At 45.3% G+C, this 22,236-nt stretch overlaps 1 protein-coding gene across 2 annotated transcripts; it reads right to left on the bottom strand.

Moving 5' to 3' along the window:
- Positions 1–12: 12 nt before the first annotated feature.
- On the bottom strand, positions 13–22,187 carry Lrrc41 (leucine rich repeat containing 41). Of its 2 annotated transcripts, none has more exons than XM_021159294.2 (10): positions 21,937–22,187; positions 18,073–18,159; positions 16,582–16,652; positions 7,718–8,843; positions 4,191–4,451; positions 1,990–2,154; positions 1,808–1,906; positions 1,125–1,247; positions 828–903; positions 13–726 (listed from the first exon to the last, which is right to left on the bottom strand). In XM_021159294.2, exons 1-10 carry the CDS (start codon positions 22,133–22,135, stop codon positions 507–509), a joined length of 2,427 nt encoding a protein of 808 aa, XP_021014953.1. In that variant the 5' UTR covers positions 22,136–22,187; the 3' UTR covers positions 13–506. The 2 variants fall into 2 exon arrangements, with proteins under 2 accessions (XP_021014953.1, XP_021014954.1); XM_021159295.3 differs by lacking the exon at positions 21,937–22,187 and adding an exon at positions 21,218–21,362.
- Positions 22,188–22,236: the final 49 nt, after the last annotated feature.

The following is a 22,236-nucleotide window of genomic DNA, read 5'->3' on the forward strand; positions in this document are numbered from 1 at the left end:
AGAAGGGCTGCATGATGTTTGCCCAAAATTTATTTTATAAGAAAAACTTTTTTGGTTTAAAAAAAAAAAGAAAGGAATAAAGGCATGAAAGGGACTGAGGCCTGGGAACACATTGGTCAGCCCAGGAGGGAAGAAGCCTGGTGTTAGGCATTCCTATATTTCTCTAAAGCCTGGGTGCCTGCTTGAGGAATGAAGCAGGAAACCCCAGAGCAGGGGTAGGGGTTTTTTTCCTCAGTGACGATAGAGACCCTTAACCTCCTGGCCTGGGGTTCCCAGAGTACTGAGTAAGTAGCCCAAAGCCTCTGAACTCAGTGGTGGGAATGCCCTTGCTGGGCCTCATCAAGGCCTCCAGGACCTCAGTGCAAGGAAAGATGAAAACGAAACAGAAATAGACAAAGTGGCAGAAGGAGGATGACAGAATCAGTGGTTGGGGATTCTGGGCAGCCCATGGCTCAGTCCCTGCAAGCTGATGGTACTGAGGATGGGCCTGTGAGGTATGGGCCCCATCACATGGTGCTGACATAATCTGCAAAGGCCTGGGTTGAGTCCCATGAGTCGCTAACCACGTGGCAGGTAGCCCGGAGTCGCCGGATTGCTTCTCTTGCTGTGACTGCATCCTGGTCCAGCCAGTTCTGGAAGAGGCGTAGGTGACCAAAGGCTCCTCGGCCCCAGCGCTCCAGTCGTTTGGCAAACTCCAAGAGCCCATCTGGCTTGATGCAGTTGGAACTGGTAGGGATGCCATGAATTAGATATCCAGGAAGCAACTAGGCTTTTGTCTACATGATATCCCTTTCTCCCCATCCCTTGTCTCCTAACCCCTAGCATACCTGATGTCCAGCTGACAGAGAGAAGAGGAAGAATCCTCTGAGAAAACATCTGCTAGGGCTAATAGGCCGGCGTTCCCTGGCGAGGGAGAGAGGAACACTCATTAACTCTACCCACAAACAAGGAAACAAGGGTATCCTATCCCAGCTCCAACCTGGGAGAACCCTAGTCCTAGCAGTTCTGAATACCTAGTACTCAAATACCTATATTACAACCTGGTCAGTACCTTTACCCCAAAAGTTTCTAGTTCCTTCTTTACCTCCCTTCTCCCTTCCTCCTCTCTAGGGTATGGTCCCTACCTAGGCGGTTCCCTGGTAGTCGAAGGCCCTTCAGTGTAGAGTTGCCCTTCATAGCAGCAACCATCTCAGGAAGAAATTGGACTGGGCGCTTCTCAAACAGACGGCAGAAGGAGAAGGTAATCTCTGTCAAGAGAAAGTAGAATATTCAGATGACTGAAGCAGGGGTGGTGCTGTCCCTCCTGTCCTAGGTTGGCCTAGCAAGGTACTGTGAACATTTATACAGACCTGAAAAGGATAATCTATAATCCGAGCAATTGGAACTCAATTCAAATAGGACATTGAGCCTGTTTGAGGAACATCTCTGAGGATAAATTTTTTTATCCACTTCCTGCTCTCTATAGTCACTGATGCCTTTGCAGGGGGGGGGAGACTAGTCACAGTGAGTGTCTTGACTAGTCACACCCACACATAGTAGCATCTTTATTTCTCCCCACTATCTTTTTTTTTTTTTTTTTAAATTGAACCCACCCAGGTGCTACCACCATTTCTGACAGCCCCTTAAAACAAAACAAAACTGGGTGATGTACTAAAACTTGGGATATTAGAAGGAAGGTCATGTAGGTTCCATATCCTTTATAGTCAAGGAAGATAGAGAACTGGGAAAACAGTGGTTTGCAGACTGAGATAATGACAAAGCTACAGTAAGGACACAGGAATGCTCAGGTTCTGGGTTAGGAGCTTACCTTGAAGGGTCAGGTTCTTTAGCAAAAAAAGCACTTCACTCTGACAGTCTGCAAGATTCATATCATGGAAACTCAGCCTCTTCAGGGATAGGTTGTATTCTGGATAGGAGACATACGCCATGAGTGATGGGGCTTAATTTTCTCAGGGAACAATGTTAGGTCCCTACCTTCACCATTCCTACCTTTGAGTGTTTGCAACACAAGCCCAAAATCTTGAGGCGAGGCAAAGGTGGCACTGTCCAGTGACAGCTGCTGTAGAGAACCTGAGGCCTTGAGGACAGAGCAGAGCAGTGGGGCTGGCTGGGCTCCTCGTGGAAATCCCATTTCCAACTGCTCCAGGCAGTTTTCTGTATGTGAGAGGAAGAGGACATTCCAGTTAGTTCTCTCTACTTCACTTAAAAATACATATGTTTTAGGTGTGGGGACATACACCTTTAGTTCCAGAACTCAGGAGGCAGAGGCAGGTGATCTGTTTGAGTTCAAGGCTGGCCTGGTCTACAAAGTAAGTTCCAAGAAAGCCAGGGTTACACAGAGAAACCCTGTCTCCAAAAAAAATAAAAAACAAACCATGTATTTAATGTGTGTACCACAGTGATCATGTGGGGTTCAGAGAACAACTTGCAAGAGTCAGTTCTACAATGTGCATTCTGAGGGTACTTCAGGTCTGGTGATAAGTGCCTTTTCTTGATAAGTTATCTTACTGGCCTCTACTACATGTAGTAGGTTCACTAGGAAAATGGTTTATTATCTTATCCTGCTCCTGCTATGTGTCAGACATTATTATATTGTAAATCCTAGAAATGGGCCACTAAACATAAAATCTTGTCTTTGCATTCAGAGATAAGACAAAGCAAATAAAGAACATGCAGGGCTTGGGTGGACACCTCAGGGGTTGTTTGCTGTGTAAGTATGAAGCCCTAAGTTCGGATTCCTAGAACTTATCTAAATGGTAGGCCTGTTGTGGCCTACACCTGAAATCTCAGCACTGGAAAGGTGGAGTAAGGCAGGTCTTGGATTCACTGGCGAGCCAGTCTAGCCAATATGGTGAGTTCCCAGGTTCAGAAAGAGACACATTTTCAAAAACATTAGAGAGGGCTGGAGCCCGGGCAGTGGTGACACACGCCTTTATTCCTAGCACTCAGGAGGCAGAGGCAGTGGATTTCTGAGTTCGAGGTCAGCCTGGTCTACAGAGTGAGTTCCAGGACAGCCAGGGCTACACAGAGAAACCCTGTCTCGAAGGAAAAAAAAAAAAAAATAGCGGGGCTGGAGAGATGGCTCAGTGGGTAAGAGCACCCGACTGCTCTTCCGAAGGTCCAGAGTTCAAATCCCAGCAACCACATGGTGGCTCACAACCATCTGTAATGAGATCTGGCGCCCTCTTCTGGAGTGTCTGAAGACAGCTTATAATCAATAAATAAATCTAAAAAAAAAAAAAAAAAAAAAAAAAATAGCTGGAGAGATGGCTCAGTGGTTAAGAGCACTGACTGCTCTTCAATTCCCAGCAACCATCTGTAATGGGATCCAATGCTCATGTCTGAAGACAGCGACAGTGTACCCACATACATGAAATAAATAAATCTTTAAAAAAGAAAAGATAGAGGGCTAGAAATATAGCTCAAAGGTAGGATGTTTGCCTAGCATGTGTGAAGTCCCAAGTTAAATTCCCAGAATTACAAACAAAAACGTTTTTATTCAGGAGGTAAAAGTGTTTGCTGGGGGCTGGTAAGATGGCTCAGTGGGTAAGAGCACCCGACTGCTCTTCCAAAGGTCCAGAGTTCAAATCCCAGCAACCACATGGTGGCTCACAACCATCCGTAACGAGATCTGGCGCCCTCTTCTGGAGTGTCTGAAGACAGCTACAGTGTGTACTTACATATAATAAATAAATAAATCTTTAAAAAAAAAAAAAAAGTGTTTGCTGTACAAATCTAGGTTTAGTCTCTGCACAGACCTGAAACCCAAAAGTTGTTCCCTGATTTCTACAGTAGGATTTAAGAGTAGGACTAGAGAAAGACACCCAGTGTCAACTTGTAGCCTCTTCATACATACAGACACATGCACACACATACAGACAGATAACAAATGCACAGTACTACAAGAGGAGACATAAAAGGAAATAGAAGCGTAATGAAGGACCGCTGAATCTAGATTATCAGTTTACATCCCCTTTCTGGAGACAGCTGTCCTGGACATGCTCACAGCAGTCTCAGGATCTCTTTAACTTAAGGCTATTTTAAAGAATGGCATCTTATAAAAGGGGAAACAAAATTGTCAACAGGGTTGAGAGGAAATGGATCCGCAGATGATGTTCCCTTCATCATTCACCCAAATGCCGCTGTACATATAATTAGGGGTATGTGTATGTGCATACACACTACTTTACCTGGTATTTCTTCATCCCCAACTATGTGTCCAGGGGGCCCAGCATTCTCTGGTACAGCAGGGTTGTCCCTCTGGCTTGGGTGGTCAACACGAATAGACAGGACCCGCAACAGGGGCAAGGCTCGCACAATGGCACGGGTCAATTCCAGGATGGGCAGTGGTGAGAAAAGGTCACTGAGATGCAGGGCACGGAGGCGACATCCAGCCTGGCCTGACAGGGCCCGTAGGCTGTCCAGGAGGCGGAAGATATTAGAGCCCAGACCTATGGCCAAAGAGATTAGGTTACAGATGTGGGAAATGTAAGAATATTCAGTGAAAACTCCATAAATATTTCTATTGGTTACTACCAAGTCTTGAGCTTTTAATAAGATTCCATGTTTTTACTTTTTTTTTTTTTTTGGTTTTTCGAGACAGGGTTTCTCTGTATAGCCCTGACTGTCCTGGAACTCACTCTGTAGACCAGGCTGTCCTCGAACTCAGAAATCCACTTGCCTCTGCCTCCCAAGTGCTGGGATTAAAGGCGTGCGCCACCATTGCCCGGCCCATGTTTTTACTTTTAAGACAACGCTTCAGACCTTAACACTTCCTCCCCTTGCTTCTCCGGGGCTATATGCACCACCATGCCTGGCTGTAGGTCATATTTTTAAGAAATTCGTAATTATTCATCCATTCTTACCTTTTCCTCAGTTAACTAGCAAATTGCTTTCTGCTATGCTATACTCTAAGAGACATCAGGAGAATCCCAAAAACACAGGATATGGTTGTGGCAGTAGTAGTAGACCCAGAGAGCTGCATCGGTATCTAGCTATATAGAGTCTACGTAGCTTGCTAAAGATGCATGGCCTTGAAGGGTGAGAAAAGTTTGGATAATCAGGTCCTATCCAGGAGTAAGCAAGTTATGAGTGGGATAGTAGACTGGGTGTCTAGACACAACTCTACAGTCAGGTACTGGGTCCAACACTGTGGAAAGTCTTGAAAGCTAAGCTGTGAAGAGTTTGCATGGTGTGTACTTGTAAACTGAGAAGTAATGGTGGTCTAACCCAGGGAACTATAGGTGGGAATGGCAGAAAATTATAGACTGGATATACATTAGGTCAGTGGTAGAGTACATGCCTAATATGCATGCGTTGTTAGGTTTGATATAACAGAAAACAAACAGACCAAAGCATTTTCTACAGAATGAATATAAAGAATTTTCAAAGGTATGGTAGCATGCTTAATAATAATCTTAAGTAACCTTGAAAACCTCTTTGTATTGTATGCTGCTATTGATGTATTCACTGAAGTAAACTTTAACCAGCACTTTTTCCCTCTCCTAGATACAAGGAGCACATAGTGTTCTTGTCCACATAGCCTGATAAGACAAGCTAGGAACTGAGAAAGCAGTAGTACAATGGCTGTGTAAAGGATGCATACTGAACTGTGGGGTTTCTCAGTAAGACATCCCAATTGAAATACTAGAAGGGAGATAACTACAAGGGAGAAGAAAGTGTTGGCAGAAAAAAACTTGACATTTTAGAGGCCTGAAGTCTGAGCAACAGGTTCTAAGCTGGAATACAGGGTATGTAAAGCGTGAGGGGCAAGCAGGAGTGATCATGAGCAAAACGATCTGATGAGATCTAGAGGTCTGGTGGTGGTGCATGCCTGTAATGCCACATGGAAGGTGGAGGCAGAAGGATTTTGAGTTTAACAGCGCCTACATTATGTAGGAAGACAATGTGTGTCTCATGTTTTTTCAAACTAAATATGTTGCCGATGATAACCTTAACTCCATTATCTTCCAAATACTACCATGCTTGGCCTATGAAGGACTGGACTGTGAATGAACAAATGGGTCAAACTATGCATTTAAAGGAATACTTGTACAGTACAAACAATGGATTGTATGAAGGAAGGACTGCTGAAATTAAGTCAGGTGAGGAGTAATAATAACCTAAGCTAAGGGATACAGATATAACTGGATTTGGAAAATGTCAAAGTAGGGCTTAGTGACTAAATATCTTGGAAGAGACAGAATCTTTGTTTTTTTGGGCAACTGAGTCAGTTGTGATGTCTTTGTAAGCAGAAGGCTTAGTACAGTCATAGTGTATTCAGGTTGGAAATGAGTTGGAAGGTAATACCTAATAGTAAGCTGAATAATTGGATCTCGACATTCAGGAAAAAAGATAGGGCTAATGTCTTCAGCTGAGTCAGGGGATATTAGTATCAGTAGCCATTGAAGCTACAGGAATGGACAATTGTCCAGAAAAGGAGATAAAGCAGAAGGATTCTGAGATACTGAAAATTAGGAAGAGAACCATTGAGATAATGGAAATATCTCAGGGAAAAAATAGGAATTTGTTGTTGTTCTTTTAGGGGGGTTATCTTTGTAGCCTTGGCTGTCATTGAACTGACTTAGCCTTGAATTCAGAGAGATCTGTCTACCTCAGCCTCCCCAATTTATAATAAACATGTACCACTACATTGGCCCCAGGAAGAAATAGTAAATGAAGGTGAAGTAGGAAAAGTGCATGGGAAATCGAGCAGCAAGGTCTGTGCACTGGTGAAGATGTAAGCGACGTCTGAGTGCAGACAGTAGAGATAACTACATCCTGAAGAGGGGAGGGAAAGAAACAGAATGTTGGTAGAGACCAGGATTTAATGTTCTGGTGGTGGAGAAGCAGTAGAAAGAAGTGAATATAGTGATTTAACAGTGGATTTTGAAGTCAAGTTATCTGGGCTTGGATACTGGCTCTACTGTTTACTAAGCAGGGTTATTGAGGCAAGCCACTTCATAAGGTCAGTATTAAAACTTAGGTTAGCTAGTATTTTGAGAATATTTAATTTTAGATATAGCCCAAATATATGAAAACTGCTAAAGCATTTGAAAAGCATGCCTCTCCAGAGGAGGAGGAAATACGGATCTAGAATATGAGCTCAAGGTCTCTTTCATTGTGGTCAAGAAGGAAAGGAGGAACTCAGAAGTAGGCTAGTTGAAGGACTATATGTATGACTTATATTTCTTTGTAAGGTCATCTACTAAGTAAAAGAGTCTGGAGCTGGCAGGTTGGGGTGGGAATTGCTGTTACAGATACAATGCAGGGTATTAGGAGGTTAATGGCCAGGAATGGCACATCATGTGGTTTCTACAATACTACTTAGCAATTTAGGTAGTTTTAGTCAGATTGTAAATTTTGCTGAGTGTCTGATTAAGTGGATAAGGACAGAAGATTATCTTATAGGTTGTTGATCTGTTTTTCCTTCCTTCCTTTAAAAAAATCCCTGGTCAGTTGTTTTAATTTGAGTCTGGATTGCCCTCTATATCTATCTGACTTCTCAGCCCCTTAGCCTTTCTTCCAATAGTAAATCCAGACTACAGACCTCATTTTCCTTTCCTAACACTGTGTGCCAGTATCTTTTGTGTTTCTCTTTTGCCTCCACGAGACACAAATAACCACATTTCCACCTCCTTAATCATACCCCCCACTCTTGATTAGGCACAGTGCTTTTGAGAGATGCAAGCCCAGCCCTGTTCCTTCAGGTGCTCACCATTGTAGGAAAGTGTAAGGCTCTCCAGTGATACCCAGGAACTCAGAAGATGGCACAGTGTCAGAGCTGCCTCTGTGGAGAGAGGAACTGTGAACAGCTCCAAGGTGGAAATGCTGCGGAATCGCTGGGATGCCTCTAGTGCTGGGAGCCCCAAACAGCTGGGATCTGATCCATCCAGAGCTCCGCAAGCTACTTCCCCAATCTCCATCTCTTCACCATCCTCTTTCTCACCAGCCACAATAAAAACAAAGTCATACAGGTCTTCAGACTCTGCACCAGACCCCTGACGGGTGCGGGGACCTTTCTTCCCTGCAGCTCGTTTGAAACGCTTTAAGGGCTTAGGCTGTGAGGCTGAGCTAGCTGGAGCCCGTTTGGATGATGTGGAAGAGGAGGCAGAGGAGGCTGCGGCTGGAGCAGATGGCTGTTTAGTGCCAGAAGCCTCATAAGAGGTGGCTGGGAGGTAAAACTTAGAGTCTGTTCCACCTATTGTCAGGCTCTCTTGTGTGTTGCGGCGTGTTACACGAGTGGGAGGTACAGCCCTGGGCATCTGCTTGACTTCACTCTTCCGCCGGGTGGCCATTAGTGCAGCAGCACATCGCTCTGCTGCATCACGCCGAGGCCTGCGAGAGCCTAGCAATAAGGACCCTTCATCTCTAGATGGGGCCCGGCCTCGGGAGGCTTCACCACAGAGGCGGCAAGGCAAGCTACCAGGGCCTGGTTGCCAAAAGCCAGCACTCATGGTAAGGATAAGGATGAAAAGGGCTGACTCGGGCACAGGCCAGGAGTACAGCGACACTTGGCTAACAGCCCCATGGTGGATGAGCTGATGCAGCAGCTGTCGAAGTGACTGCTGAGCAGCCACATCAGAGAACAGCAGGTGGCGGAACTTGAGGGTATGCAGAGAACTGGCCAGGGTCTCTAGAACCCTACGGTTGGGCTCTGCCACTAGCTCAGTTGCTCCCTGCAGCATATTGCAGATGGTTAGCTGTCGGACATGACGGGAACTGTGCAGGAGAGGTGAGAAGCGCTGATCACAAAGACGTTTATCAGAAGACACATCAATGGTTCCACGTAGAACATGGGAAAAAAAGGCCTCCATAAACTTGGCTCGCCAGCAAGTCACACTCTAAAGAGCAAGAAAACACCAGAAATTTGTCAAATGCCCTCCAAGTTTCTTTCCTATAGCAAACATTTCTGAGTACTCACTGAGATAGGCTTTAGTTTGCAAATTTATTTAGTGTTCACACCTTTGAGGTATGCATTACTAGTGGCCCCATTTTACAAATAAGCAAGGGATATAAACAGGAAGGAACATATATTAGTGCTTTCTGTAGGGTAACTGTATAGTGTTCCTTGTCTGACAAGTGATACCTTGTGTCACCTGTGGCTGTATATACAGACACAGAGGCCAGAGGTCGTTGTCCAACATTGCTCCTTAGGTGCTGTCCACCTTTTTTGGTAAGATGTTCTTACTGGATTGAGACTTGGCAAATATGTTAGGCTACCAGGCCAGAAAGCTGAAGGGATCTGTTCCTCTCCAACACTGGGATTAAAAGTGTGCACCACTTAGGAAGCAGAAGGCAGATCTGAATGTTAGGCAGCCTGGTCCACAGAGCAAATTCCCTGACAGCTAGGGCCACATAGAAAAACATTGCCTTGGAAAAATAAAAACCACCACCAACAAAAACCCACCAAAGGAGCTGGAAGTGGTGGTGAATGCTTTAATCCTAGCAGTTGTTGAGTCAGAAAGCCTGATCTACATAGTTGCAGTATTGTAGAGAAACACTGCTTTAAAAAAAAAAAAAAGCATTGGGATGTCTAAGCAGCTGGGAGCATTTAGCTGCCCCTGCAAAGGACCCAGATTCAGTTCCCAGCACCTACATGGTGGCTTGCATCATCTGTAACTGCTGTTTCAGGGCATCCAAGGTCCCTGTGGAAACAAGGCTCATGTACACATAATAAATAAATGCAAGTAAAACAGTCAAACTTTTTAAGAGCACCACTATGCCTAGCTTTTATGTTCATGCACACTGATGACAAAGGACTAATTATTTGAGGGTAGCTGTCCTATGAGTTTCTGGGAAATCTTTCATAACAGTTATGTTGTCTGGCCTTTATAAGGGTTCTGGGAATCCAAACAGGTCATCCATCACACTTACCTCGTGTGCACACACTTTTAGGGGAGCTCAGGGGATCAGGCACTTTACTGATTAAGCTATCCCCTAAGCCTAACAGTTTTCTTTGTCTGTTGTATGCATATTAAGTAAAACTTGCTATAGGACACTTCCATCTAGTATTTATATACAGGTCAGTAAGAGTGTCTGGATAGGTCCAAAGAGGGTGTTGGAGTCCCTGTAGCTGGAGCTGCAGGTAGCTGTGAGCTCTTTTTAGGAGGCAATGCTGGAACCAAAGCCAGTACCCAATTGAAATAAAAATCTTAAGTGCTGGGAATCAGCGAGGCGTGGTGGCGCACACCTTTGATCCCAGCACTTGGGAGGCAGAGGCAGGTGGATCTCTGAGTTCGAGGCCAGCCTGGTCTACAGAGTGAGTTCCAGGACAGCCAGGGCTACACAGAGAAACCCTGTCTCGAAACAAACAAACAAACAAACAAACAAACAAAGTGCTGGGAATCAAACCTAGGGATCTGCACGTGCCAGTTCCTTACTGTATTACTGACTTTCCCCAGCTGAAATAAAAACCTAAACCTGGAGAAAGGACAGACATTATCACAGGTAAGCTATCAATCAAGACTTAGACCCAAGAAATCTGGTTCCAAGGGGCAACCTTTGTGTGCAAGTATGTGTTCATATATGTGTGACCCGTGGCTGCCAAAGTCAATACTGGGTGCGTTTGACACTTTGCTTACTTCATTTTTTAAGGTAGGGTCTCACTTGAACCCAGAGCTCATTTGACTACTTTTGCCACCTTAATTTGGGAGCCCTGATTCTGTGTTGGGATTATAGGCAGGTGTCATGCCCACCCAACATTTACCCTGTCTCAGAAAAACAAGGTCTGAAGGGCACACTTTTTTCTTTTTTTCTGTCTCTTCTAGAGACAGGGTTTCTCTGTACAGCCTTGGCTCCTACAATTAGCCTTGTGGACCAGGCTGGCCTTGAATTCAGAGATCCATCTGTTCCTGGGATCCAAGGTGTGCACCACTGCTGCCCAGATTTTCAATATTTTATGCACACCAAAATTTCCTGTGCAGTTGTTTTCTTCTCCTACCATCCCAAATGCACATCAGCTTTCCAGACTTGGTGATTCTACATGTACCATCTGAAGCAAGGGTCCATACATCGTTATTTTTTGGTTTTCTCTTTGTAACAGGGTTTCTCTTTTAACAGTCCTGGCTGTCCTAGAACTCACTCTGTAGACCGGGTTAGCCTCGATTTCAGAGATCTGTCTGCTTCTGCTAGAATTGATGTTGTGTGCTACCATATCTAGCTAAACATCTTTATTTTTAAAACTGTTCCCCCAAATGATTCTAATGGCCACCAGAGATTAAGAAAGGCTACCTAACTCTGAAAGATACCAAGCCCCAGAGTTTTTTTGTTTTATTTTAATTCAGATTAAGTTTTATGGTTGTGGGCTAGGGAAGTTCATGTGCTGCAGAGTGTGAGTGTGTGCATGTGTGTGTGTGTGTGTGTGTGTGTGTGTAGGTCAGAGGATAACTTTAGTGGAGTCAGTTTTATATTTATGTAGGTTCTAGAGCTCAAACTCAGGGTGCCAGGCATGTCAAACAAGTGACTTTACTCTTATAAGCACTGGAAGGTGTTTGTTCTGTAGATACAGCCTTATCACGTTACATTAATTCTACTGCCTGTTTTCCAAGTAGGTAACAGTAGCTATGCGCCACCACATCCAACTCAGTCTTACAATCGCTAATGTAATGCATCTAGTCCCTAACTTGTAGTAGAGCCTGCTGGCTTCAGTACAGGCTCCAATTCTCATTCATATACTAGACCTCTTTTCTTCTCTAAGATATAGATACTATCACCTACTTTATGATAAAGATTGTTAAATGGATAAGATGAAGTAAAGGCACTTTAAAAGTGTTAACTGGCACAGCAGCTGATTATCAATCAGGAGGGATACTACCACAAAACCCTTCTCTCTGACCTTTAACTTACCCTTGTCAGTCTTTCTTACCAGAGCCACACCCTCATTTCTAATCAGGAGTTAGGCCCTCAGGCAAAAGTCTGGCCTTTTGTGCTAGGATCTGCCTGCTTTGGTAATATTTAGGAGTCCTTTCATGCTTGAGTCAACCTACATGTCTTGTTACTTGGAGGACACCTGGGAAGCAAGAAACCAACTAACCCTCTCTTCTCTCTCTTTTGAATGTTGGGCATTGCACCCAAAGCCTTGTGCATGTTTTATGTGTATTGGTGGTTTGCTTGTATGTGTAACTGAATAACGTGCCTAGTTTGAAGAGTCAGAAAGGGCCACTATGTGGGTACTAGGAATTGAACTTGAGTTCAACAAATGTCCTTGGACAACAGGTTTTAACACTGAACTTTTCTCCATATTCTGCTTAGTTTTTTGTTTGTTTGGTTTGGTTTGGTTTGGTTTTTTCGAGACAGGGTTTCTCTGTGTAGCTCTGGCTGTCCTGGAGCTCACTTTGTAGACCAGGCTGGTCTCGAACTCAGAAATCCACCTGCCTCTGCCTCCCAAGTGCTGGGATTAAAGGCAAGCGCCACCACGCCCAGCTTCTGCTTAGTTTTAAGTGGTAGCAAAGGATGTTCTTGAGTCCTTCAGGGCCTCACTAGCACTTTCCCTACATATTTGTTGCCCACATACAGGTTTTTGTCTTTTAGGGTAAGATCTTGCTATGTAGCTCAAGCTTCCCTCAGCATTCTGGGATTATAGGCATGTAGATAGCTTAACATACAGTCTTGGGAATCGTTTACAAAGTTGAGCATGGAAGCAGATGGCTTCAATCCTGGGCACACAAGCAAATCTCTGAGTTGCAGGCTAGCCAGAGATACATAATGAGATCCTGTTTCAAACGTCAATAAACCTTCAACTTTACAGGTAAGTTATATGGCCATGAAAAATATGAATGAGAGTGTGACCCAAGCTATTGCAGTTGTTTCTGCTGCAAGGGATAGTGAACATGTAGGTAAAACAGTTGGATTTTTTCAGATCTGTTAATAAAAGTGTAATACCTCAAACATGGTAACTACATGAGCAGCATGGCACAATTAACAGAAACAAATACTCCAGAGCCAGATTGCTTCAAGCTAGGTCTAGTGTGTACTAACTATAGGAAGACCTATTTAACCATCTGTAAAAACTATACCAACACAGTAACTGTGAAGGTTATTATATAGTTACAGTGGTTTTCTCAATGGCGTCTCATGAATCCTTAACAGAAGTTATTTTATTCCATTGCTACTTTTAAAATATGTGCAAAAAAATCCTTGGTGCTGAAACATATCTGAGAAATCTAGTCCAAGAAACTCATTTTGTGGACTAGAGTACAAGCTGAGTTAAACACTCTCTTGCATGGGGATAATGGGAACGATGCACTGCTAATGAGATGGCATTTGTCCACTTTGGCCTGTCCTCCCTCCATGAGCTCGCAGCTCAGACCCTGATAGTGATGAGAGTAAGTGTACAAATAGGGGGGGACGGGGACTAAATACTTCTTGTTAGTGTTAATAGATGTTCACAGATTTTTGTCCATTTTTCTTCTTCCAATTTCATTTATCTGCTGTTGTTGAGAAAGTGTCTGAGGTTTTGTTGCCATAGCTGGTCAGTAGCTGTTACTGAATTGAATTTCTTATCCTTTCTACCTCTACCTCTTTAAGTGTAGGCACTGTAGGTATGCTTCCAGTATCATCCCCATTCCCCCCACCCCGCCACTTAAAAAAGGCTCTGAGTGAATTTTTTTTATGTGTACAGGGGTTTTGCCTTCATTTATGTCTCTTTGTCCAGTGCCTAAGGAAGTAAGAAAAGGGTATTGGACCCTGGGGGCTAAACTTGCACACAGCTGTAATACATGATGTGTATGCTAGAAACTAAACATGGCTCTTGTGGAAGAGTAGCCAGTACTCTCAAGCACTGAGGCATCTCTTCACCCTTCACAATCTCCATTTGAATTGGCTTTCTGACTCTGCATGTGACTTCACCTTCACAATGATATTTTTGGTCAACAAGAAAAGTACACCGGATTCTGTTGTAAACACATTAAACACACATGGAACTACCATAGGTTGGTCCTGTTGACATATATTTATTTTGGATGATCTCATAAGGGTGATAGTTCTCATAGCATGAACTCCTTGCAGTCAGCCTAGGCACATACCGTGCTCCCCAACTTTCTTAGTATAAAGGTAAAGAATCCTATCTCTAAGAGTTCAGATAACTTAGTTTTGTTAGAAGTTGTAGAACAATAATATGTCCAAGTCTGGACTATTCTGTATCCCTGGAAGAGGAAAAAAAGACAGAAAAATGATTTGGAACTAAAAATCAGGTATAGGCCAACTCTGGAGTGTGTGTGTACTGTTAGATACATACTGGTTTTTATGACACTGAGACAAATTTGAGCATTATACCATGTATTTAAATGTTTTTATTTTATTCTTTCAAGATGTAGCCTTGTGCCTGGCAGAGGTGGTGCACACCATTAATCCCAGCACTTGGGAGGCAGAGGCAGGTGGATTTCTGAGTTCAAAGCCAGCCTGGTCTACAGAGTGAGTTCTAGGACAGCCAGGGCTACACAGAGAAACCCTGTCTTGAAAAACCAAAAAGAAAAAAAAAAAAGAAAAGAAAAAAAATGTAGCTTTGTACCACCATACCAAACAACATATTTTTAGGATGATTTTAGTATTTGAAATATAAGCTGCAACAATTCTGCTATTGACTATTATTTTCCTATTCTAGAAATGGACCCCTGGACCTTGCATATACTAGGAAAGTGCTCTACTACTAAGCCAGACCTTTAGTCTTATGAATGCTTCAATTGTTTTGAACGTTTTTGATATTAAATTTAATAAATATTAATAAATCTTCATGATTATGTCAACTTTTACATGCTATAAATTTCAAAAAGAGAGAATTATAAATAAAACACCATCACAGTGAGATTGGACCTAATAGCTCTTTAATACCATCACTCAGGAGACAAAAGCCTGTGGACCTCTGTGACTTTAGACCGGACTGGTCTACATATAGTATGACCCTATGTCACAGAAAAACAGTACTTCATGATTTTATGTTTATGAAGCATCCATGCTAATCTCTGTATTATTCCAATTTTAGTATACTTGTTGCTGATTTCTAGTCAAAAGACCTGAATATCTCAAAGGCCCCTGACTTACATACCTAGATTGCCCACTAAAGAGTTATAACAGAGCCGGGTAGTGGTGGCGCACGCCTTTAATCCCAGCACTTGGGAGGCAGAGGCAGGTGGATTTCTGAGTTCGAGGCCAGCATGGTCTACAAAGTGAGTTCCAGAACAGGACAGCCAGGGCTATACAGAGAAACCCTGTCTCAAAAAAACTAAACAAACAAACAAACAAACAAAAACCTTTAATCCCATCATAACCTGGGAAGCAGAAACAGGAGGATCTCTGTGAGCCTGGGAGAGCCAGCCAGCCTGGTCCAGTGCTATATAGTTAAGATCCTGCCTCAACAAATAAATAAATGAATGAATAATAAATATTGTGACAGTTTGTTCCAACTAATAAAGCATTAAGGCGTTTGATATTTCAGGCGTCTGTTTGATATCTGAATGACATTCTGTAACCAAAAAAAGGTTTACTAACATGAGGTAAAATTCTACTTTTCCACATATTATAACATTGAATGTTTTTTACTTCACAGGAGTCTTTTTGAAGTCAGGGTCTGTTTTATGCAGTGAAGGCTGGCAGTGAAACAGTATGTAGCTAAGGATAATCTTGAAGTTCTGATCAATGTTTCTTCTCCTTATTATAGGGACACACAGGCTGACTACTGCAACACCAGGCAGGACTACCCCTCTCCCTGTCCTCTACGCTCTCACTCACCTATGTTCACACAGATCAGTGCACAGTGAGCAGCTTCAACCACTGATGACTAGTCCTTAGTCCTTTTTATTTTTTATTTTATGTGTATGGTTGTTTTGCCTACATGTATATCTATGTACCATGTACATGCCTGGTGCTCAGTGAGGCCAGAAAGGGGCATTGGATTTCTTGGAAGTGGAGTTTGTCTCAGACAGTTGTGAGGTGCCATAAAGGTGCTGGGAACTGCACCTAGGTTATCTGTACAAGCAGCCAGCGCTGCTGACCGCTGAACCATGTCTCTCCAGACCTTCCCCACTTAATCCTTTTTATTTAGCTTCTCTTAAGCTACATGAATGTACCAAGGCCTTGCAAACTGAATTTTTTTTTTTTTTTTTTTTTTGGTTTTTCGAGACAGGGTTTCTCTCTGTAGCCCTGCCTGTCCTGGAATTCACTTTGTAGACCAGGCTGGCCTCGAACTCAGAAATCCACCTGCCTCTGCCTCCCAAGTGCTGGGATTCAAGGCATGCGCCACCACGCCCGGCTACAAACTGAATTTTTGGACTTAGCAAAGATGAGTTGATTTGTTCTGTTATTTTAATTCTTTGCTAGTTTTTTGCATCAATTCTGTCAAAAACTCAAGGAATCATGGGTCTGCATTCCATGGGGTTCATAGCCTTTTCTGTTTTGTGTACCCTGTAATCATGGTGAACAAGTAAATACTAAAAGCCAAATGAGCCAAATCTGTGTGACAAATCACCTGAGCTCAGCTCCCAGTTCCACTCCCGATACTTCAGAAGTTACCAGTTTGTGTGTGTACTTCTACTTGCTTTTACTATGCAAGGTTAGGCTGGAGTTCTTCCTGGTACCTCAACTTACCTCCAAACTGGAGGGCCTTGTCTTCATCAGTTCATCCCAGAGTCGGCGCCAGATGGCTTGAGTAGAGAGACCTGTAGGAAGAGGTATTACAGTTGGCTGCCTGCCGCCCCCATGAATGAAGTATATCAGCCTTTCATGTTCAGAGGAGCAACACAGTTATCTGAGTAGCCAAGACTGACTCTAAGGACAGATGATTGAGATCTGAATATTAATAAACTATTCTCAAGCTATATGATCATGGGAAAGCTACTTGTTTCCCCATCTATAAATTATAATTAATATCTATTTCATAGGGCTGCTGAAAAAGAATCAAGTGAGTAAATGAATTTCTCTGGATTAAGTACCTAGAACTGCTGGGCCAATCAATGTTACATAAATATTAACCATTGAGAAACAGCTTGTTAAAATAGAAAAATTAGGGGCTGGAAAGATGGCTCAGCAGTTAAAAGTACTGACTGCTCTTTCAGAGGCCCTGAGTTCAATTCTCAGCACCCACATGGTGGCTCACGACCATCTGTAATGGGATTGGATGCTCTCTCTCTCCTGGTGTGTCTGGAGATAGCTACAGTGTACTCATATACATAAAAATATATAAATATTAAAAAAAAAAAGCTGGGTGGTGGTGGCGCACGCCTTTAATCCCAGCATTTGGAAGGCAGAGGCAGGTGGATTTCTGAGTCCGAGGACAGCCAGGGCTATACAGAGAAACCCTGTCTCGAAAAAAACAAACAAACAAACAACAAAAAAAGGGAAAACTACTGTCCTAAAGTTCTAGTTATAGCTTGTTTGTGTTTTATCAGCATAAAAGTGATGAAATACATGTGTTATGGGACACTAGGAAAAAACATAAGACAATAGATGTGAAGGTACTTTTTATAAGAAATGTATTTCACTAGGCGTGGTGGCGCACGCCTTGAATCCCAGCACTCGGGAGGCAGAGGCAGGTGGATTTCTGAGTTCGAGGCCAGCCTGGTCTACAGAGTGAGTTCCAGGACAGCCAGGGCTGCACAGAGAAACCCTGTCTCGAAAAACAAAAAAAAAGGTATTTCTTTTTTTCATGTGGTATGCTTTGTCTTCAAGTATATTATATTATACTACATGTCTAATGCCCACAGAGGCCAGAAGAGGATGTTAGATTGCTGCAACTGGAATTATGTCCTTGTCAACTGCCACATGGGACCCAAACCGAGGTTCTTCCTAAGAGCAGCAAGTGCTCTTAACCCACTAAGCCATCTCTCCAGTACTATGTAGGTGTTTCTATCTTTTGTTCTTTGAGACAGGGTCTCACTATGTAGCCTTGGCTGGACTAGAACTGAATCTGTAGACCAGGCTGGCCTCAAACTTAAGAAGATAAACTGGCCTCTACCTCCTAAATTCTGGGATTAAAGGTACTTTTTTGAAGATCACAAAGTCCTAATTAGTTATCAGTTACCTGAAGAATACCATGGTGTTCTCAATCACTGACTGAGAAGGAGTAAGGAAGGCACTTACCTTTCTTGAGAGCAGTCTCCTCAATCCTCTCCAAGTAATAGATATTGAGCAGAGGTAAGATGCTTTGAAGTATTGGGCCTGGGAGGGCTACAAAAACCAAAACACAAAGTTTACTTTTTCCCTTCTTGGTTTCTAAACATTATCTATCTTAAGGCAGCTGGAAATTCAGAGGAAAGGATGGGTTAAACAAACTAAGCTGCTTGCTCACTGAGGTCAGCAAACTTCTGCCCAAGGAGCACTGGGCTGGGCTCTGAGTATACTCTGAGCTACTACCTTCCTATGAAGGTAGTAAATACTTATGGAAATTAAAGATAACTCTTCTCTAATTCATTATACCTTAAAAAACAAAACCAGTTTTCCCCTGGAACCAAGAATATCGGGAATTCAAGGCTAGCCTTGATTATGGATTGCCTTTATTTTATTCTTCCCCCTGGCCGAGAGAGAGAGAGAGAGAGAGAGAGAGAGAGAGAGAGAGAGAGAGAGAAAGAGAAAAAGTTGGGGAAAATCTTACTCCAGCATTTGGAGGCTGAGGCAGGAGGACTGCTGCAAGTTCAAGCTAGCTGGAGCTAATAATGAGTACCAGGACAGCCAGGGATAATATAGCAAAACCCTGATTCAATGAAACAAAATGTGTGTGTTAGGGGTTGTGTGAAGAGGGAATAGATTAGAAATGACAACCTCATGACATTAAAGATCATGCTTGTAATTTGTTTAACACAATACTGCCCATAATAAGATCAATGAATACTGGCTATTATTATGTTCATTCTGTCTATGCATCTCTACTCTATTAAGCTTACGATCTTGTAGTTATACCAAAACTTTCATTCTTTGACCTACTTTTTAAAAAATATTTTATTTTAAAATTGCATGTATATGTGTGTCTATATAGAGGTACGAGCAAGTGAGTGGGGGTGCCTGCAGAGGCCGAAAGGTCTTGGACCAGTGAACTGGAGTTCTATGCAGTTTGATCTGATATGGGTCTAGGAACCCAACTGTCCTGTCCTGTGTAAAAGGAATACTCTCTTTCCCGCACCTCCGGTTTTTAAAGACAGCGTCTTTCTCCTAGCATCCTTGTAACTTGAGGCAATCCTCCTGTCTCAGCCTCCTGAGTGTGAGTCAGCACACACAGCTTTTCCTCAGTGTACTTTCTCTTTACTTGAAGAATAACTGAATCATGAGGCCCAAGAATCTAGTGTACTTTTTTTTTTTTATCTACTAGGTACTCATTAATATTCACTGTACCTGTTGAATGAGAACATTAATTCCCTGTGCTATTATAGTAATGTAGGTCTATCATCTGACACACTGTTTCTCTGACCTCTGTCTTTATATTCTCTCTCTCTCTCTCTCTCTCTCTCTCTCTCGCTCGCTCGCTCGCTCGCTCTTCCTGATGACATACTCTGATCAAAACCTTTCAAAAGCTCTCTACTCCATACAAGATAAAGTTCAAATCTCACACCCTGATGTTTAAGGTTTTCTACCATCTATGAACTTTTCTCATCATGAGAGATCACTGAGAGATGTGGCACACAGTAGGAATGAGGTCAGAGGACAGTCATCTGCAGAGCCAATTCTGCTAGTTGGGTCCCAGGAATGGCCTTGAGGTTGTCCGGCTGACGGCAGTGTCTGGCCTGACCTGCTTGCTGAGCGTCTCCCTGGCCCACTGTCTCTCACTACACTTACTCCCCTCTCTTCAGTGCTAGTCCACTAATAGCAGAAGCCTTTCCTGACTGCTCCCTAGCTCACCCTGAGACTTCCCTCTGAAACAGCAGCGCTTGACAGGCCTTTTTCTTGGCACCTCTAAAAGTTCTTACAGTCAAGTTCTTACTGGGTCTAGCCCACTGCAGGCTCTCCTGTCTCTTCTCAACTGGGAACAATGAAATAGTGATGAGTACACAGAGAGAAACGCCATGCCTTCAGAGCTTCCCCCTTTTCCTTTGGACTCTGCTCCCTCCTGCTTAGCAATCCCCTCTCACACCTCTCCCAGGAATTCTCATCTCTTCTAACTACAAAGTCTAATGTTCCTTTATTCTTAAGACAGGTTCGTTGCTTGCTTCCAGCCATACTTTTTTCCTTTTAAATGCTTCCTCTTTGCAAGTCAGGGCCTCCATTAACACCCAACTCCTCTTCTAGCCAAGATCAGCATCTAAAGACTCTGCAGGCTGATAACAGGCTGCCACATTTCCAGGACTTCTCTGAGCCCCTGTTCAATCCCACGGAGGCCTTTCCTTCCATTCACCATAGGGTCAGCCTGACCTTTTTCTTTGCAGCTTGGCACCGGGCCTCCACAATCTCCTCTGCTCACACAGGGCCTGAGGACTTCTTATCCATCTCTTCTCCCTCACCCCCACCTCCTGGAAGGCGCTTGGGCCTTCTCAGCAGTGCTGGCTACTCGAAGGCCTTACAACCTATTCTGGGGCAGCAATCCTGCAAACCCACCTCTTCAGAGCTTAACAAAACCTTCACTCTCAGTTCTTAACGGACCAGGGCCTGCCTTCTGGCAAAGATGTTACCACCACCTTGGGTAGTCCCCCGGTGGCACATCCCCTGCACACTCCAAGGCCAGGAGCCTCCTCTGATGTTACCCTCTCCTCCTCCACCTTCCATCTGGCCGGACCTGTGATCTCACCCAACTTCAGCCTGACCCTACTCCACTAGCACCAATTCTGTCAGGCCCATGGCCTCCCTCCCTTGTCTCCCCTGAAGGCCCTAACTTTCTCTTTAACTCTCTACTCTCACTTTTCACTTCGTGGACCCTTTCCCCGCTTGAGTTGCCAGGCCGCTGGCCTGCGGTATCCTCCTCCAGCAGGGCCTCCTTGCCATCTGGTCGGGGAGCAGCAGGCCTTGGCGGAGCGCACCGTCTAGCCGGGTCCAGCCCCTCGGTACCGGCCGCTCTCACACCTAAGGCCTCGGCTCCCTCCTATTCCGCCCAAGGCCTCTTCCCCATGACGCGTCTCACCCGACTCCGGCTCCGCAGTCCGGGATACCCTGGCCCCTGCCCCGCCTGAGGCCTCTTCGGCCCTTCCCGCCGGCCGGTCTCCCGAGCCTGTCCGTGCTTACGGAGCGTCTCCCGGAGCCCTCCACTCACTTTCCGCCCTTCTCCACCACCACCCCGGCCCATCCAGGAGGCCACCGGCGCTACCTGCTCGGCGGGCGGACCCGCAGCTCAGTTTAGCAGCGAGGTCTGGGGCGTCGGTGCGCTCCCTTCAGCCTTCGCTCGGGCCGTCAAACAGGCCACGGCGCCCCCAGCCTTTTCGGCTTCTCCCCGCGACTCCGGTCCCTCGCTCGCTTTCCGCTCCGCTGTCCCACCCCGCCCATCCGCGGGGCTCCGGGAGTCCAGGTACCCGTGGGGTGCCCGGCGGACAGCGGAGGCCCCGGGCCGGCAGCGCAGGTGGCTCCGGGCCTGGCCTCCTTGCCTCGGGTCCGGCCTGCCAATGTCGGCCCCCGCCCCGGGGCAGCCCAGCCAGCCCGGCCATCCCTGCCCGTCGGTTCGAGATCCAAGAATCCTCCGTTCAGTCCGGTCCAGCTCAGTGTCAGTTCCGAGCTTGTGGCTCTGGCCTGCCACTCCAGCCCCCGTCGCTAGGGCCCTGGCAGCTCTGCCCCGTACCGGGCCTTCTGGCCTCGCCCCCCGCGCCCCCCAGGCGAGCCGCGGCTCGGCTTCACCGGCTCCCTCCCCTCGGTCTCAGGCTTCACTCCGTCCCGCCCTGTCAGTCACGGAATTTCTGTTCCGACTCCACCATCGAACTCCCGGGGCTCCCGGCTGGGCCTGGCCCCGGGCCTCTCGGCCTCGCCCCCCGCGCCCCCTGGCCGCCGGGCCGCCCCCGCTCGCTGCCGGAGGTCGCCCCTCACTCCGCGACTTACCCCACACCCCGCTCTCCAGAACCCCCATATGGGCGCTCACTGCCCGCCCGCACAGCTCGAACAGGGCGGGGGGAGCGCTGGGGCCCGAGGCCGAGCTCTTCGCTGGCGCCGCCTCCCGGGACGTGGCCTCCATGGTCGTTGCTGCCGCTACCTCACAGAACCAGCAACTCCGGGCGCGCCAGGCCTCGGGCGCCGCCATCTTGGGGAGGTGCGCGAGCCCGAGAATGACACCCGCGGGCCGCCATCTTGAAGAGGTCAGCTTTTAGGACCGCTCCATAAGGGATATAGGGATGAACAGGA

The sequence above is a fragment of the Mus caroli genome, unplaced genomic scaffold, assembly GCF_978045245.1.
Source record: "Mus caroli unplaced genomic scaffold, Mus_caroli_1 scaffold_6, whole genome shotgun sequence".
NCBI lineage: Eukaryota > Metazoa > Chordata > Mammalia > Rodentia > Muridae > Mus > Mus caroli.

Coding starts and splice junctions, on each gene's coding strand:
- Lrrc41 (XM_021159294.2), bottom strand. CDS start 22,135: ATGGCGGCGCCCGAGGCCTGGCGCGCCCGGAGTTGCTGGTTCTGTGAG. Junction 2,155..4,190: donor TGGGGATGAAGAAATACCAG/GTAAAGTAGTGT, acceptor TCTCACATACAG/AAAACTGCCTGGAGCAGTTG. Junction 727..827: donor CTCTGTCAGCTGGACATCAG/GTATGCTAGGGG, acceptor CATCCCTACCAG/TTCCAACTGCATCAAGCCAG.